We start from the raw sequence: 14,068 nt of genomic DNA, 5'->3' as shown, positions 1-14,068 counted from the left end.
TTTATGGTAATTTATTATATCCTGTAGTTATGTTATCCAAATTGTTTATAATGTTGATTTCAATGTTCCTATCTATTCAATCTAAAGTGTCTCCATGTACTATCTGCTGGTTAAAGTATGTTCACACATAATGTACGCTTCATTCTTAATGTATATATTACTCTCCACGATGATGAAGATATCACAGCATCTCTGAATCGCGGCGATAAAGCCGCTTTCCCTGCCACTGCAAATACACAGTAGGGAAGAAGCTGCAGCCCATGATCAGCGCAGTAACAATACCAGAGCTCTTGGCGATGCCGACGCTATCGAACATCGAGGTGAACCTGAATCGAAAATTAGCCAACATTCAGGATATATAAGACTGGAAAACAACGTACCAGAAAGGTCCAATGAATCCCCAGGTCGATCGCACAAAGTTGATAAAGACACCAACACTACCCGCGTCCTGGGGATAGGTATCAACAGCATAAGTCGTCATAACAGTAGTGACGACCTGGTTGCCAAACGCGGCAATGCCAGTTCCAACCACAGGCTTCACATTCCACTTGCCCTCGGTAGCTTGCTCCGTACACACCAGGAACACAACCATGCCCGCAATGCTCAGGAGGAAGCCAATATAGCTAAGCCACAGCCGGTACTCGGGCGCAGGCTTGTGACCGATTTTCCTGGCGCGAGCATTCATCCACATATCAGACATGAAGCCGCCTAATTGCTCACCAAGCAGAGAGCCAATAATGAGACCAAGGAACTGGAGACCAAGCTGTTGGGCATTCAACTCGAACTTGCTTTGTAGAAGCTGGGGTACCTCGACGGAATTCAGGACGGAGCAGAAGAGGAAGACCATCGAGTACGCGATCGTGGCGAGGAGGACGGGGATGTTTGTGAACAAGGTCAAAGGGTGGTAGAACTCGGACGCCTTGATCGGGGTTGGGTCGATGCGACGCAGGGACATGTACTCGCGCTTGAAAGCGGAGGATTCGGACTGAATGTCGGCGCCAATATAGCGAGTTTCGGGACCGAAGAAGAGGTAAAGAATAGCCTGCATGCCGTTGGTCTGTAAAGAGAGTTAGTGCTATTCCCGAAAGACTGAAGTCCAGGAATTTGAAAATAGAGGCTCAACTCACAATTGCCAGAACCCAGTAGATCCAGCGATAATCAACCCGCTGAGCCACGAATCCAAAGATAAAGGGACCAATTGGCACACCCAGGGTAACCATGATAGTCCAAATACCCATATACCGGGCACGCTCATGACGGAAAAAAGTCTCCGTAACCACACCACTTCCAATAGCCATAGCCGGCGAAATGAAGAAAGCCACCAATGCCCGACAAGCCGCCATGGAGGCATAATTGGTACTCTTTGCACAACCAATGTTGCAAACGCAGCTCAAGATCAAAGACAGTAGGAAAATGGGGCGTCGACCAAATCTGTGCGAGAGTGGCTTCCACAGCAATGGGGCACCTCCGAGGATGGCGATTTGCAACGAGGTCAGATAGCTAACGCGCTGGATGGAAACGCCCAGATCGAGGGAGATGTCCTCATAAGCGCAGATGATAGCTGCTGCAGTGAATGTGCCCATGCAAGCGTGGAAAGCAACCAGGGCTAGATTAGTGGTTTTCTAGAAATAATAGAATCAAGTCAGTATGTCTTCTCAGATACTTGTAGAGATTGATGAGGTTATATTTCTCACCTTCCACAACGCCCAGTTATATGGATCCGCCGGGTCCATGCTAGGAATAGGGTCGAGATCCAGTGTGCCATGTCGTTCGATCAGGTACGACTTGTGCGACTCGGAGAGAAACCTGGTCGGATCGGCATTAATAGCGATATCTTTTTCCTCGGCATAGTCGGAGGAAGACTTTGCGGGCGTTCCGCCGGGAATATCGTGCTCGCTCGACGACATTTTGACAGATACTATCAACCAAGATCAATTGTCGAGTGTGGAAATGGATTCTACGAGGAGAGAGAGAAGAGTCCAAGATAAAATGTCCAGGGGTCCTTCCCCAAACCCCGCGTGTGTCATGCCCGGGGACCGGTGGTCTCCGGGGTATGGGGCCGAGTTCGACTCAACCGGTGGAACATGCTGGGGATGCACGTGGAGGTGTTACGGCGCAAGAGGCTTCCATCGGTCTTTTCGGCCACAACCAGGGTGCGCAGTGGAGTTGGGCTATATCTGCTATAGCTACGATAGGTCCATGAAGGCGATGCTAGAGCAACTTCTTGCACCGCGATGGGGGGTGGCGGTCTCCCCGGTAGTTATAGTACGGGGGTTTTGCCGGGGCAAGGAGGTCGTTGGGGACTCGGAAGCCGTTTGATAGGTAGACAAGCCGAGTCCAGGTAAAATTTGCCATGTTGACAAGAGGCCGAATATATCCCGATCCACCAAGGTTCCACCGAGAGCCTCGCTTGGTCTGGCCAACTGCCGATGCAAAGTTCCGAGCTTCTGACTGGAGGAGTCGGCTTGGGCTTGCGCTGTGACACAGCCGAGTTGCCGGCCAAGTCGGGTGGCGCGGAAAGGCTTAAGAGTTTCGTTCGGGCTTGATATACAACAGTGTTGATCATACTTGTGGTGAAGGTTGTCTTTGGAATGAGTTTTTTGCGGTGAAATTTGAAGTATTTAGAGAATTTATCGTCTTCTTCACCTGGGAAAACCCCCAAAATGCCCACTTTGGGGGTGGGGGACTCTGGGGTTGACTCCACTGGGAACCACCTTAGCCACGCATTGGGGGTTGGCCGAACCCAGAACGGGTCTCAATAGTTATTAATAATCCATATCCGGGAAGCGCTTTGGGTGGGCAGTAAGGCACGGATATGTTGTAATTTGAATCAGACTAAGAGTATAGCACTAAATATTTGCGTCCAGGTCTTGTGATGTGCAGGGATGCTCGTCATTTCTCCAGGTCATTTGCCTGAGTCTGGGGTAGATCGAGCCTATCTGCCCTGGTTGGAAAATGCATGCCCTAACGGTGGCAGTATATGGCAGCAATGGCCTCAATGGCGGCAATGGCAGCAATTAGGACATGTATGTAAATCGGAGATTAACTGGCTGAGCGCTTCTTTCCAGCGTCATATTATTATTGCGACGGCTCAAATCACTCGGCACACGTCTAGAGTGAGTCGGCAGAAGGTGCAATACAGTAGAATCCGAGTCACGTGATATCAATTCCTGAGTGCGGTTGCGATAAAAAGTATGAGGGGTGTTCCAAGTCATTTGAAAAAGGGAAAAAACAAGGCACTTCGGCTTTGAAGCGAACGGGGGGGTTCCAAAGATTGGTCTCATCTCACTCTCTTTGCAAAACTCTTACAGACCCGGGGACAGTGACCACAAACTAGGCCACTGACCCGGTACGGAAGATTATTTCTCCGATGGAACTATAGCCCCACCGCCTTCCAGAAATCTTAAAACGACGCACCCACTACTATTATGTCCACGCACCCGCATACTACTACTATTACCACGTCCGTCTTTTTATCAAGTTTTCCGTGGATTCAATTGGTGTCATGAATGTAAGACATCAACCAATACATAGCAGACCTAAATACTCGATGTGCTATTATATATAGGGGCTCCACTATATGCTCAGTCACCAAGGCGTGCTTTTCTCCATGCGTAACCCCATAACCAATCCGCCATTCAAACTACCAGCGAATTCAACTAGGTAGGCAGCTGGTGTGTAAGACGCTAGTTGATACGAAACAAAAGAAAGGTGAAAAGATAAAGGGAGCTAACCGAGCAACATCTTGTTGCTTAGAATGTGGGCATGTGGTGATGTTGTGCCGAATTCCATGGGAAATGGCTAGTTATCTTACGTGGGGATAGTAGTAAGATACTCGTGCTATACTCACTAGATTTCATAAAGAGAGGGCTGAATTGAATATGTGTAAATATTCTTATTTGCCAAATAAGCGGCGTGATGGAAGACTTCTTATGGTTGGAGAATCTTGTGATCCTCAAGGCCTTCAAAGATTGTAAAGTGATCAACTACGCGGACTAAATTTGGTAGCCGGGGTGTAGTTTAACAGTGTTAAGGCGTCGTTCTAGCAACTTGCATACTCCTGGAGTAATCAAGATCTTATCTACCAGTATTGTGCGATTGTCATGTGATTTCATTGCATGAATGCATCTTCTGATCAATGAATTGGAAGGGAAACGGTTCGTTCTCTAGTCTTTGTTTAAGCCAACACTATGAGGCAGATTCCGAATTGGATGAAACTCGAGTTCGATCTACTTGCTAACATTCATAAACACATCATGAATATGTCTTAATTGAGATAAGACGCCCTAAGTACCTTAGAAACGAAGCTAGCACCATGATGCTCGACTCTCAAGATCCAAACTCAGGTGCCGTAAGGTAGTTCTGCTGACTGAACAAATGTGAACTGCCCAGGAGTCGGGCAATCGTTGATCGCATGGGAAGTGTGATGGTGCCCTAATTGCGTAGTCCCGGTGGATCATGGAGTTGAGGTGGTACGTGATTGACTAGCGTCTGAGGGGTGTGAGGCCACATGCGTTGGTCATCCTTGATCTGCTGATGTTTTGGATACTGGAGAGGCGAAGGATGATTCATCGAGGTGTACGACCTCGGAGATATTCAGACACAGAATGTCTGGACACTCTCGCAGGATTTTGCTCACGACATCCTGTACAAAGAAGCTCCTTCCAGTAGAGATCATCCGTCTGAGATATGCAATGCTGCGGCGTTGACTTGGGTCGAGGGGCGGTGGTTTTGTTCGGGTGGGTGGGTTCACGCATTCGTCTTTCACACTTCCATTCGATCCTCCTCCGACAGATGACTCGGGGCGCTACTAACACCCGAAGTATCGCTAGCACCAGGACTCACAGGAGCCCGAGATCGTACTTGTGCCCCCCATTCCCGGATACTCGGCGCGCCGCCCTCGAGAATAACCGGGTGCTCTTCTCCGCTCTTACCCAAGACTGTTCCCGCGTATCGAGATTCTTCGCCAGTCTTGCTGTGCTTCTTCTTCAGCGCCGTCAAGTAGTCTTCTTTCTCCATCGCGCCCGGGTCAACCATGTCGCCCTCACTCGGGACGAAACCTGCAATACGCCGAATCTCACGATGCGCAGGTCCCGTTATCCATCCAAGCAGTGACTCGAGCCCGCGCAAGTCTTCCTCGCCGGCCCAGTCTTCCTCCCATTCTTTTAGTTGTGGTCGTAGTGCGCCTGCATCTTGGAGAGCTTGGTAGACGTCTTCGAGGACTGGGGATGGATCTTCGGGGTGAGCGTTGGCGGCGTGGGCAGCTGTTGCGGAGGCCAGGATCATGAGATACTGCCCGGTCAAGTCAGAGAGTGACTCTAGGACTGATGGACGTGTCGAGTGAAATCCTTGAGCTCGGAGAATTTGAATGATCGGAGGTCGTAGGAGCGCATTGTGAAGATTGTGGCCCGACATTGCGGCCAAGGTAGCCAGCCGTGTAATGTGAGAAGATTGAAGTAGCGAAGACTGAAGGTAAACGAAGTGACTTTCAAGCTAGTCGGGTTGTTGAAGTGAGCATCCAAGGGCAAAGTGAGAGAAAAGAGTAGCGTTCGGGGCAATGGACCACAGTAATTGGGCGATTTGGCTGTGTCTTTTGGCTGTTGACAGGATCAATGGTGGAAGCCTTCGCGGCAGTTCATGACCTGTGTAACCCAAATACGGATGTCAGACTTACCGCCTTTTAGTCCGCCTCTTTTACTTACCGCTCCAACAACTGCCATATGAAATCTGATCTTCTTGCCAAGCTCTTGCTGGATATTGTGTATTATTCTGCCAGTCATATACCAAATTTCAGTACACCAACGGAGTGGCCCTCACTGGCCGCCAGAAAGTGGTCGAGCCCAGCGCGTCCTGACGGTCGTAGCTACCCTCCTTCCCATCACAGCCTGACTGACACCTCACTTTCCGCCTTGCTTTCACGCCGAGCCCTCTAACACTTGTGATCGCACACCACTACTCGATCTGGTTGCATCATGTCTGAGCCCAAGGGTCCGACCCTCAAGCTCAAGTTCGGCAAGAAGGCCGCTCCGCCGCCAGCGCAGCCTGCGCCAGCTGAACCCGCTGCGCCGCCGAAGCTCACCCTGAAGATCGGTCGCAAACCACAGCCCCCGCCTGAGCCGTCCGACGAGAAGCCCAAGAAAAAGAAGGCTTCGTCGAAAAAACGCCCTGCCGAGAATGCACCGCCGCCACCTGAGCCGGCAGTTGCCCAGCCTGGTCCCAAGCGGCTCAAACTGAACGCATCCAAGCTCAAGTCGATTCGCCTCAAGAACAAGGGCCATGTCCCCAACCGGCCAGTCGGTGTCGGATACGACTCAGAGGCATCGGATACGGAGATTGACCCGTCGATCGAGGAACAGTTCATACTGCGAATGCTACCAGGTGAAGACTGCGACTATCTGCGGCAAGCTATTGAAGAGAGAAAATTCGACAAGTCAGAGTTCTCGTTCAAACCGCTTAATCGCGAGGGAAGACGTGCCATTTTCAAGGTCCGAAATAAGCAGTATGCGGCATGTTTAGTCGATCTGCCCTGTATCATCGAGGGCATGAAGAGTTGGGACCGTCGGGGTTGGTACAAATCAGCAGACATTTGTCAAATGCTCTTGGTGCTGGGGCCTGTCTCGAGCGATCAAGAAGCTCTTGAATACCCTGTCCCTTCTGAGCTCGAAGTTGCCGACACCAAGACGCTACAATACCCCCATGGTCTAGCACCACCTTTACGATGGGTCCGCAAGCGACGTTTCCGGGATCGTGTCAGCTCGCGTACTATCGAACAGGTTGAAACGGCTGTGGAGGATTTGATTGCACAGGACGAACAATCTCTCTTCCCTCCACGGTTTGACCTCGTGGATAACACATCTCTGAACCGTGCCGAAGGATTCGTGCAGGACGATTACGAGGAAGACTACGACGAAGAGCAAGATGCTGAAGGCGAGATTGATGAGATGATGGATGACTTTGAGGATGACCTGGCCGCCGAGATGGAAGCCGCACTGGCTGCTGGAGACGATGATGCAGCGGCGGCCGTCACAGAAGCAGTGCAGGCAGCTGCTGCGTCTACGCCAGCTGCGCCGACTGAAGGTGGCGGTGATTCTTCGGGCGATGAGAATGAAGTATCGGACGAGGACGACGACATCCCAGAAGATGATCTTGACGAAGAACAACTGGAACAGCAGCGCCAACTCCAGCAGCATCGGGAGGAGATTGCTGAGCTTGAAGCCCTCATTCAAACGGAAACCGCACAGTGGCAGAAGGTACAAAACCAAATTCTACGCAACAAGATGGGTCGCCGTATTCAGGAGCTCAAGAAAGATCTGGAACTCAAGAAGGTGTCTGTTGGGATGCCTGGCGAGAACGATGTATAATGGCTGGGGTGCGATAGGTTTGGAGTTAATTTGCATTTACGGGAAGCATCAAACTTGGCGCTGGCGCAGATTTTCTTTTGAATTTTTTGGTCCAATGATACACCTTTATCGAGACTTCGCAGGAAATAGTTTATTTGATTGTTCTTCAACCCTTATGATGTTCGCTGAAGAAAGCCGGTTAGAGACCCTGACGTCATCTGGCCATCAGGCAAAGCATATCAAAACTTCCTCCTTCAATAACTACTTTGAAATCTTTCAGTTCTTCAATTCTTCAGAATTCCAAACTATTGTCCAATTCATCATTACTGGTACATATATCTTTGATCACTCCCCCTGTCATCAAACCATCGACATCAAGATGCCCCAGACTCGCAGTCAAGCCGCGCAGCCAGCCCAACCACCCAAGGAAGCTACCTACGCACAAGCTTCCAATCCAGTATCACAAACACCATCCGAGCAGCGAGCACCAGTCCCTTCACGTCAATACGGCGACCCAACTGCATCAATCACCCGCGGCCCCAGCTCCCAGCCATCCAACGACGAAGCCCGTGCCCACCTAGACGCCCAACACCAACAAGAACGCAAGCAAATGCAAAGATCCTCCGACGTCGACCTAGAATACGGAGTAGAGCAGCAACCTGCTGAGGGATATATAGCCGACTCAGTCGTGCGCAAGGGCATGGGGATGCAACGGGCACAAGCTGGTGCTCACGCCGGGCCTGTTGGCAGTGCTGCCGGGCCTGGACATCCGGGGTTTGGCGATGAGACAGATTTCGCGGCGAATATGGATCAGAAGAGGACTGATCATGATCGGATTCTGGGTGATAAAATTGGACGTAGTCCTGCGGGTCCGGATTATGATGTTGCGGAGAGGGAGGCTGTGAGGGAAGGAAAGATGAAGAGGAATGAGGAAGTTGAGGAAGCGCTTAAGGAATCATCGGGTACGCCTGTTGTTGGTTGATGGAATATGATCCCCTTAGAAGGTTATGTGTCTTTGAAGTTGCATCTTTCCCTGGTTTATGGGTGGAATTTTTGGGCCTTGGAGTTCTGTTCGCAGCTGCTACATTTCTCTGCTATAGCATGAAACCCCCTGACAAGGAGGCCTTTATGCGGATTTATCTCCAAATTCCTGTTAGTGGCACTCAATATCAGAGCCCTTTGGGTAGATGGAAAGCAGGGTTGCTATGGCATAGCCGCATGTTGAGCTGACAACCCTAAAAAATCTCAAGATATTATGTTATGATGTTGTCTCCGACCTGCTTCCTTACGGAGAGAGAAATCAAGCTGAAGATACCATTGTTATAGAGGGTTACATCACTCAGATATCGGGTTAAAGTCTCCGGTGGGCACGTAAGCGTAGAAGCATTCTGAGGGGCTAGATCTTGAGTCTCGCCATGCGATCTGCGATAATTTCCGTGAAGCCTTTGCGTGAGCCTGTAGACATATCTGCCTGGCGTGCTCTGAATTGACATGAAAATCAGAAAGCTGAAAAAGTATGGTTACCTACCACGTATGTCGACCCTTTCGCAGATTATCTATGACAATGTTACCGGGATTATGTATATTTTTCGTGTTCTGGAGTAGTGAGTAGAAAAGTCACACTTAAACGTACCACCGGAAGAAAATATCTATCTAGGATTCTTCGATTATTCGCGTGAAACTAAGAATTCGTGATGAAGAATTACCACCATTATCAGACGGTGATCCAGTCGCCGAATATATATACACCGCCACCCGGTGTACTTCCCAATATTTCAGAGCCCATACCACTTACCAAATATCGTGTTCTCAAAACACAAATATCAATTGACGTCCCTTCAGGCATCCAAGACACTCCTTTGTCAAACTTCACAGGCCCCAAATGTGGGTATAGCGGTAAGCTTGCTGCTACTGTGTTACGGGAACCAATTCTGGCTGGTCCCGGAAGCTACTTACCATTCTCAGCCGCAGTCGGAGATCTCGGATGTTAATGCAAGTATACAAACAGTTGCATAAATATGTAGTTCCCATCCATAATTTCTGTCTATTACCGAATATTGGTGAACAATATATGTTCAACAGCTTCAATTCCTTCTTATGCGAGATGTTAGATTATGTCATCATTGTCGGTGGCTGGTCCCGGACCGAATGGCATGTGATGTTTGCCGAGGTCTGATTACAATTCAATTTCACACGAGGCGTGATGAAACTGTCAGAGTCTATAAAGCAGCATTCAGCAAGAGATAGAACTAGACAGTCTACTATCTGATAACACCATGGCCACTCTCTTCTCTGTCCCGATCACCTCGACTGGAGGCACCATCGTGTGCACCAATCCAACTGCCAAACAGGGCAAGGAGCAGGAAAATATCTACGTCCTGACTTTCACGTCTCCCAAGGATAACAGATTGACACCAACCTTTATCGATGCCTTTATCCTGGCACTGGACATTATTGAGCACCGCTACCCTAAAGGTGTCGTGGTGACGACCAGCGGTATCCCAAAGTTCTATAGCAATGGTCTCGACTTGGACCTCGCAACCAGCACAGAAGGATTCTTGGACAAATGGCTGTGGCGTTTGTTCCGACGATTCCTGACGTATGTTATCCGGGACTCCATAGTTCATCGCCGAATACGAGCGAGAATATGCGCTAACCTCGTGTTCCAGATACCCCATGCCCACGGTGTGCCTCCTGAATGGACACGCCTTTGCCGCGGGCTTCATGTTCGCCATGTATCACGACTATCGTATTCAGAACCCCGATAAGGGCTTCTTGTGTGTCAATGAGCTGGAATTCGGAGTCCCTTTGCAAACGCCAATGATGTCAATTTTCCGGGAGAAGCTGGCCCCGACCACGTTCCGGAGCGTCGTCCTCGAGGCACGCCGGTTCGGCGGGCACGACTCCTTGAAGGCGGGAATTGTCGATGCAGTGGGTGGTTTAGATGAGGTTATTGGATTGATTCGCGAACGCAAACTGCTCAACAAGGCGGCAACCGGGATCTATGGCACTATGAAGGAGGAGATGTACGCGCGTGTTCTTAATGGGCTTGACGATCATGACGGAAATCTGGCATGGCGGGAGAAGGTGGAAGACAGGAATGAACAGTTGCGAGGTGAGGGTCTGAAGGAAGTTGAAAAGTGGGAGAAATCGTGCAAGTCAAAGCTGTGAGATTACCCACCGAGTTGCTGCCATTCCCGTCTCTTGAAATTCCCCCGCTCCCGATAGAAGTGATTGGAACCTTTTGGTGCTTCCTTGAACAGCCAACTGGTCTCCCGAGTTAGGGAATGAATCTGGTCGCTGGAAAACGTGCATATTTTCAGGGCTTAGCGACGAAATCCTGTGTACTACCAGTCGTGTACATATTTATACCAATACGATAATAGATGTCCAAAGCCAAGATCTTATCTGCCAACTCAGATTCATTTAAAGACAATCCATGTATTTGTTAACTTGGCCTCTCATAGCATACCGCCCAAGTCCGTTTCGAGGATGGTAAACATCTCTTCTCCTAGCAGCGCCGCAGTCTCATTACTGAGCGAAGAAAGCGACACGTTCTTTGTGCTGCAGCCGCTACTCACTGCTTTCCCATTCAAACGATCCGATATCCACTCCAAGGCACTTGCCGAACCCGAAATCGCCTCGGTCTCATGATTCCCCACCAGGTCTCGGTGATATTCGATACGAGCACCCGCGGCACAATACTTCTCAACAAGAGCGTCCGTATCTGCCACAGCACTGATCTCGTCGCCGGTTGCCTTATAAACAAATAGCGGCGCGGTTGGTGTGCCGTGAATCCCCATCTGGCCTGACCACTGGAAGATTGACCGAGGCGCTGCTTCATATAAAGATGCCTCCCCATCCTTGAAGTATGTGTAAAAATCTTGCCCGTTTCCTTCAGAGGCGGCCTGTGAAAGACAGCCGCTAGCAATGGAATAGAATTGCGCCGACTTTGAAGAGATCAAGTTTGCATCCAACCACTCGGTAAGATTTGGGAATGCTTTCGATTGTCCATATATCCCCGAGAAAGCAAGGCCTGCGTGTGATCCATTATTGATAGTTTGCAGCACCGCACTGATGTTAGGTGTTGTCCCTCCAACCGCGACCCCAGCATATTTTAGTTCTGGTGCATAGGACGGCTGAAGCTCAGCGGCCCATGTAGATGCGAGTGCACCCCCAGAGTATCCCCAAAGCACATACTGGGGATTGCCTGATAATCCAACCGAGGGCCCTTCGTCAAGAACGACTCTAGTTGAATCTAACACAGCATGACCAGACTGAAGACCAGCTGTGAACTCGGCTTTCAGGCCTTCATAGTCGGTGCTGAAAACCCACCAACCCAGGTTAAGCGCTGCTGCGATCTATACCTGGTCAGTCTCTAGACAAAGTGAGAGCCTAAGGATAGACTTACGAAAGGTATGTCTTCTGAAACGTTCTGCCCGGACGAAAAAAATCCCAGGTTCTTATTATCCGCCCGCAGCGTATACGATGGACTGCAATCAACATTGGCGCTATCGTAGAATGCCTGATATCCGACAAGCTTGGATGGATCCGAGTTGCACGGCTCGATCAAGGTCACTGCCGAAGCAACTGCATCGCCGAGGCCATCAGTAGTCCGGAAAAGATACTGATAAACAGCCTTTACAGAGACATTAACCTGCAGTGATGAAAGTGATACCAGCTGTGGAGGAACTGAGCGAGAGCGGATCAGCTCCCCAGCAGCATAGTCACTGATATTGCTGGGCTGATCATACCACGGATCCTGAGATGGCGGTGTGATGGAAGGTGCGAAAGCAGCGCAAAGTAGAATGAAGAAAGAGATGACTGTCAATATAGCTGCCGCCATTTTGTCGCTTGACTTGCACCCTCGTCAAAACAGAAAACACAAATTGGACGATAAAAAGCTGATGTTTCTTTCCCAGCTACCCATTTTACAATTTATTGCCCAGATCGATAACTCATTTTATACCCCGCTCAAGAACTTCATGATGTTGCAATTTCATTTCATGTATGCATGCATAAGCGAGAATGTCGATCTTGCTCCATGTACGAACCATCCAGGTGACTGATTTAGGGCACTGATCAGTTGTTGCTCGCTTCCGATTGCATAAGATCCCGCAAACGGCAAGTTGGTAACGAGTACTCGGTTCGGACATTCGCTGTCAAAACATACGTCATTTCCTTGTGTAGCAGCAAAAGATACCCAGAAAATTATTACTAGATAATCTATGTATTAATTTGACTCATTCTACAATAAATACCATGCAATGATGAAATAGAAAACGTGAGACGACATACTGCATGCTTCCCGGATTCCGACGCTCGGACCAACTTTGGGCCAAGTTGATACAATAGACCACAGCGACTTCCATGTTCCATGCGTAGTAGTGCTGGAGAGGCGCTTCCTTGTTGTAACCCTAGAGATTATCACCAGGTGTACTAAAGACTCATTCGAAAGCTACTTAGAAGATGTCCGTGTCAAGCCGACGTAAATAATCTGGTCACGTGATATACACTCTAAAGCCTGTGATGAGCTTAGACTCAAGCGCAACCCAGTCTTCTAATAAAGAGATTTCTTTTGCATCTGGCAATGAGGATATTGAAATTAAACTGTGAATCGAAGATTTTCTCTTTGTCATTGTGATGATAGTTGTGTAGCTGGAAATACGTTGGAAGGAAAATTCACTTTGCTTGGACGGTAATGCACTCGATACCTTGTGAAAGCCAGTTTGGACATTCGGAGCGAATCTACTAGAATAAAAGTATTTTGGGTTTTGCTTTCTCTAGTATTCTGAAGCTTCAGATAGCGCAGAGCTACCTGGGGCTGGTGTTCTCGAAGTATACATTCTGCATTTCTGAGGTCTGGCGTTTGTTGTGTCTAATAACAAACTGAACTATTCTACTCCCTAAAGTCTATCTATGATATGACCAATTCATTGACCGTGAATATTGTTCAATCAAGTACTTGAAATTTATTGCTACTATCAACATACATGAAAGGTTTATCTTCAGACGTGGAACCTCCTGATGTAATCATGATAAGCATACTTTAACTACCCAAGTCAATAACCGCAATCTACTCCACAAATAACTTCTACTATAACATATTCAAATGTGCTATCAGCTTGCATAAGGCTTTTGGATGCGCGATGTCTCTCAAGACCTGTCATATGTGTGGAGAGAGCTACTACAAGGCATTGTGGCAGGCCGAGTGGCGACCAAGTAAGTGCATCTGCTTCAACAAGAATTCTGTATCAAACTATATACAGTCTATTCATTTGAGTCCAAACAAAAAGCTCATCTATCGGGAGTGAGTAGGTTATATGAGGTTATACAACAGCCTCTTCGCCCTTTCCGGCGGCACAGTAGACTTGGCTTCCTTCCGACTCGAGCCACTCCCTCATTGCGCGGGAGGACTTTATACCTTTCACAAAAAGTGATAGGTGATCCTTCTGCAGTACATAGATGTCGAGCAGCTTGACCTAAAGCGCCACCTTCATGCACTTTCTAATGTTCCTAATGTGCACATTAGTACACATATTTCCAATTATGACTATTGTATCGTCATCCCAACATCTTCAAGAAACTTTGGTGCTGACGAATTTTGCAATCAGGGATCCCGGACCCATCTAAGGAACGGAGAATCATAAGTTTACAGATAAGCTCAAGCATGACCCTACGCAGCCCGGAAAACAGGATCTTTCCTTGGAGCAACACAAGCGATAGTT

The 14,068-nt window shown here is 48.8% G+C and overlaps 6 protein-coding genes across 6 annotated transcripts; 3 read left to right on the top strand and 3 right to left on the bottom strand.

Moving 5' to 3' along the window:
- Positions 1 to 181: 181 nt before the first annotated feature.
- N7458_003921 (uncharacterized protein) lies at positions 182 to 1,907 on the bottom strand (the record flags this gene model as incomplete). Its single annotated transcript, XM_056907303.1, has 4 exons — positions 182 to 326; positions 381 to 1,057; positions 1,128 to 1,622; positions 1,695 to 1,907. 4 exons carry the CDS (start codon positions 1,905 to 1,907, stop codon positions 182 to 184), a joined length of 1,530 nt encoding a protein of 509 aa, XP_056768030.1.
- Positions 1,908 to 4,764: 2,857 nt separating this feature from the next.
- Positions 4,765 to 5,415, bottom strand: N7458_003920 (Bromodomain associated domain protein; the record flags this gene model as incomplete). Its single annotated transcript, XM_056907302.1, has 1 exon — positions 4,765 to 5,415. The coding sequence occupies one exon, from the start codon at positions 5,413 to 5,415 to the stop codon at positions 4,765 to 4,767; it is 651 nt and encodes a 216-aa protein (XP_056768029.1).
- A 557-nt stretch (positions 5,416 to 5,972) lies between these two features.
- Positions 5,973 to 7,361, top strand: N7458_003919 (transcription initiation factor TFIID subunit 7 family protein; the record flags this gene model as incomplete). The annotated part of the gene is made up of 1 exon (XM_056907301.1): positions 5,973 to 7,361. The coding sequence occupies one exon, from the start codon at positions 5,973 to 5,975 to the stop codon at positions 7,359 to 7,361; it is 1,389 nt and encodes a 462-aa protein (XP_056768028.1).
- Positions 7,362 to 7,518: 157 nt separating this feature from the next.
- On the top strand, positions 7,519 to 8,322 carry N7458_003918 (uncharacterized protein; the record flags this gene model as incomplete). Its single annotated transcript, XM_056907300.1, has 1 exon — positions 7,519 to 8,322. One exon carries the CDS (start codon positions 7,519 to 7,521, stop codon positions 8,320 to 8,322), a length of 804 nt encoding a protein of 267 aa, XP_056768027.1.
- A 1,294-nt stretch (positions 8,323 to 9,616) lies between these two features.
- N7458_003917 (enoyl-CoA hydratase/isomerase family protein) lies at positions 9,617 to 10,511 on the top strand (the record flags this gene model as incomplete). Its single annotated transcript, XM_056907299.1, has 2 exons — positions 9,617 to 9,939; positions 10,010 to 10,511. The coding sequence occupies 2 exons, from the start codon at positions 9,617 to 9,619 to the stop codon at positions 10,509 to 10,511; spliced, it is 825 nt and encodes a 274-aa protein (XP_056768026.1).
- Positions 10,512 to 10,801: 290 nt separating this feature from the next.
- N7458_003916 (uncharacterized protein) lies at positions 10,802 to 12,186 on the bottom strand (the record flags this gene model as incomplete). The annotated part of the gene is made up of 2 exons (XM_056907298.1): positions 10,802 to 11,701; positions 11,752 to 12,186. The coding sequence occupies 2 exons, from the start codon at positions 12,184 to 12,186 to the stop codon at positions 10,802 to 10,804; spliced, it is 1,335 nt and encodes a 444-aa protein (XP_056768025.1).
- Between the last annotated feature and the right edge of the window lie 1,882 nt (positions 12,187 to 14,068).

The sequence above is a fragment of the Penicillium daleae genome (genome assembly GCF_028827525.1).
Source record: "Penicillium daleae strain IBT 16125 chromosome Unknown utg000004l_segment0_segment0, whole genome shotgun sequence".
In the NCBI taxonomy this organism is placed as follows: domain Eukaryota; kingdom Fungi; phylum Ascomycota; class Eurotiomycetes; order Eurotiales; family Aspergillaceae; genus Penicillium; species Penicillium daleae.
Note: the sequence above shows the minus strand (reverse complement) of the source record. Positions and strands in the feature narration are given on the sequence as shown.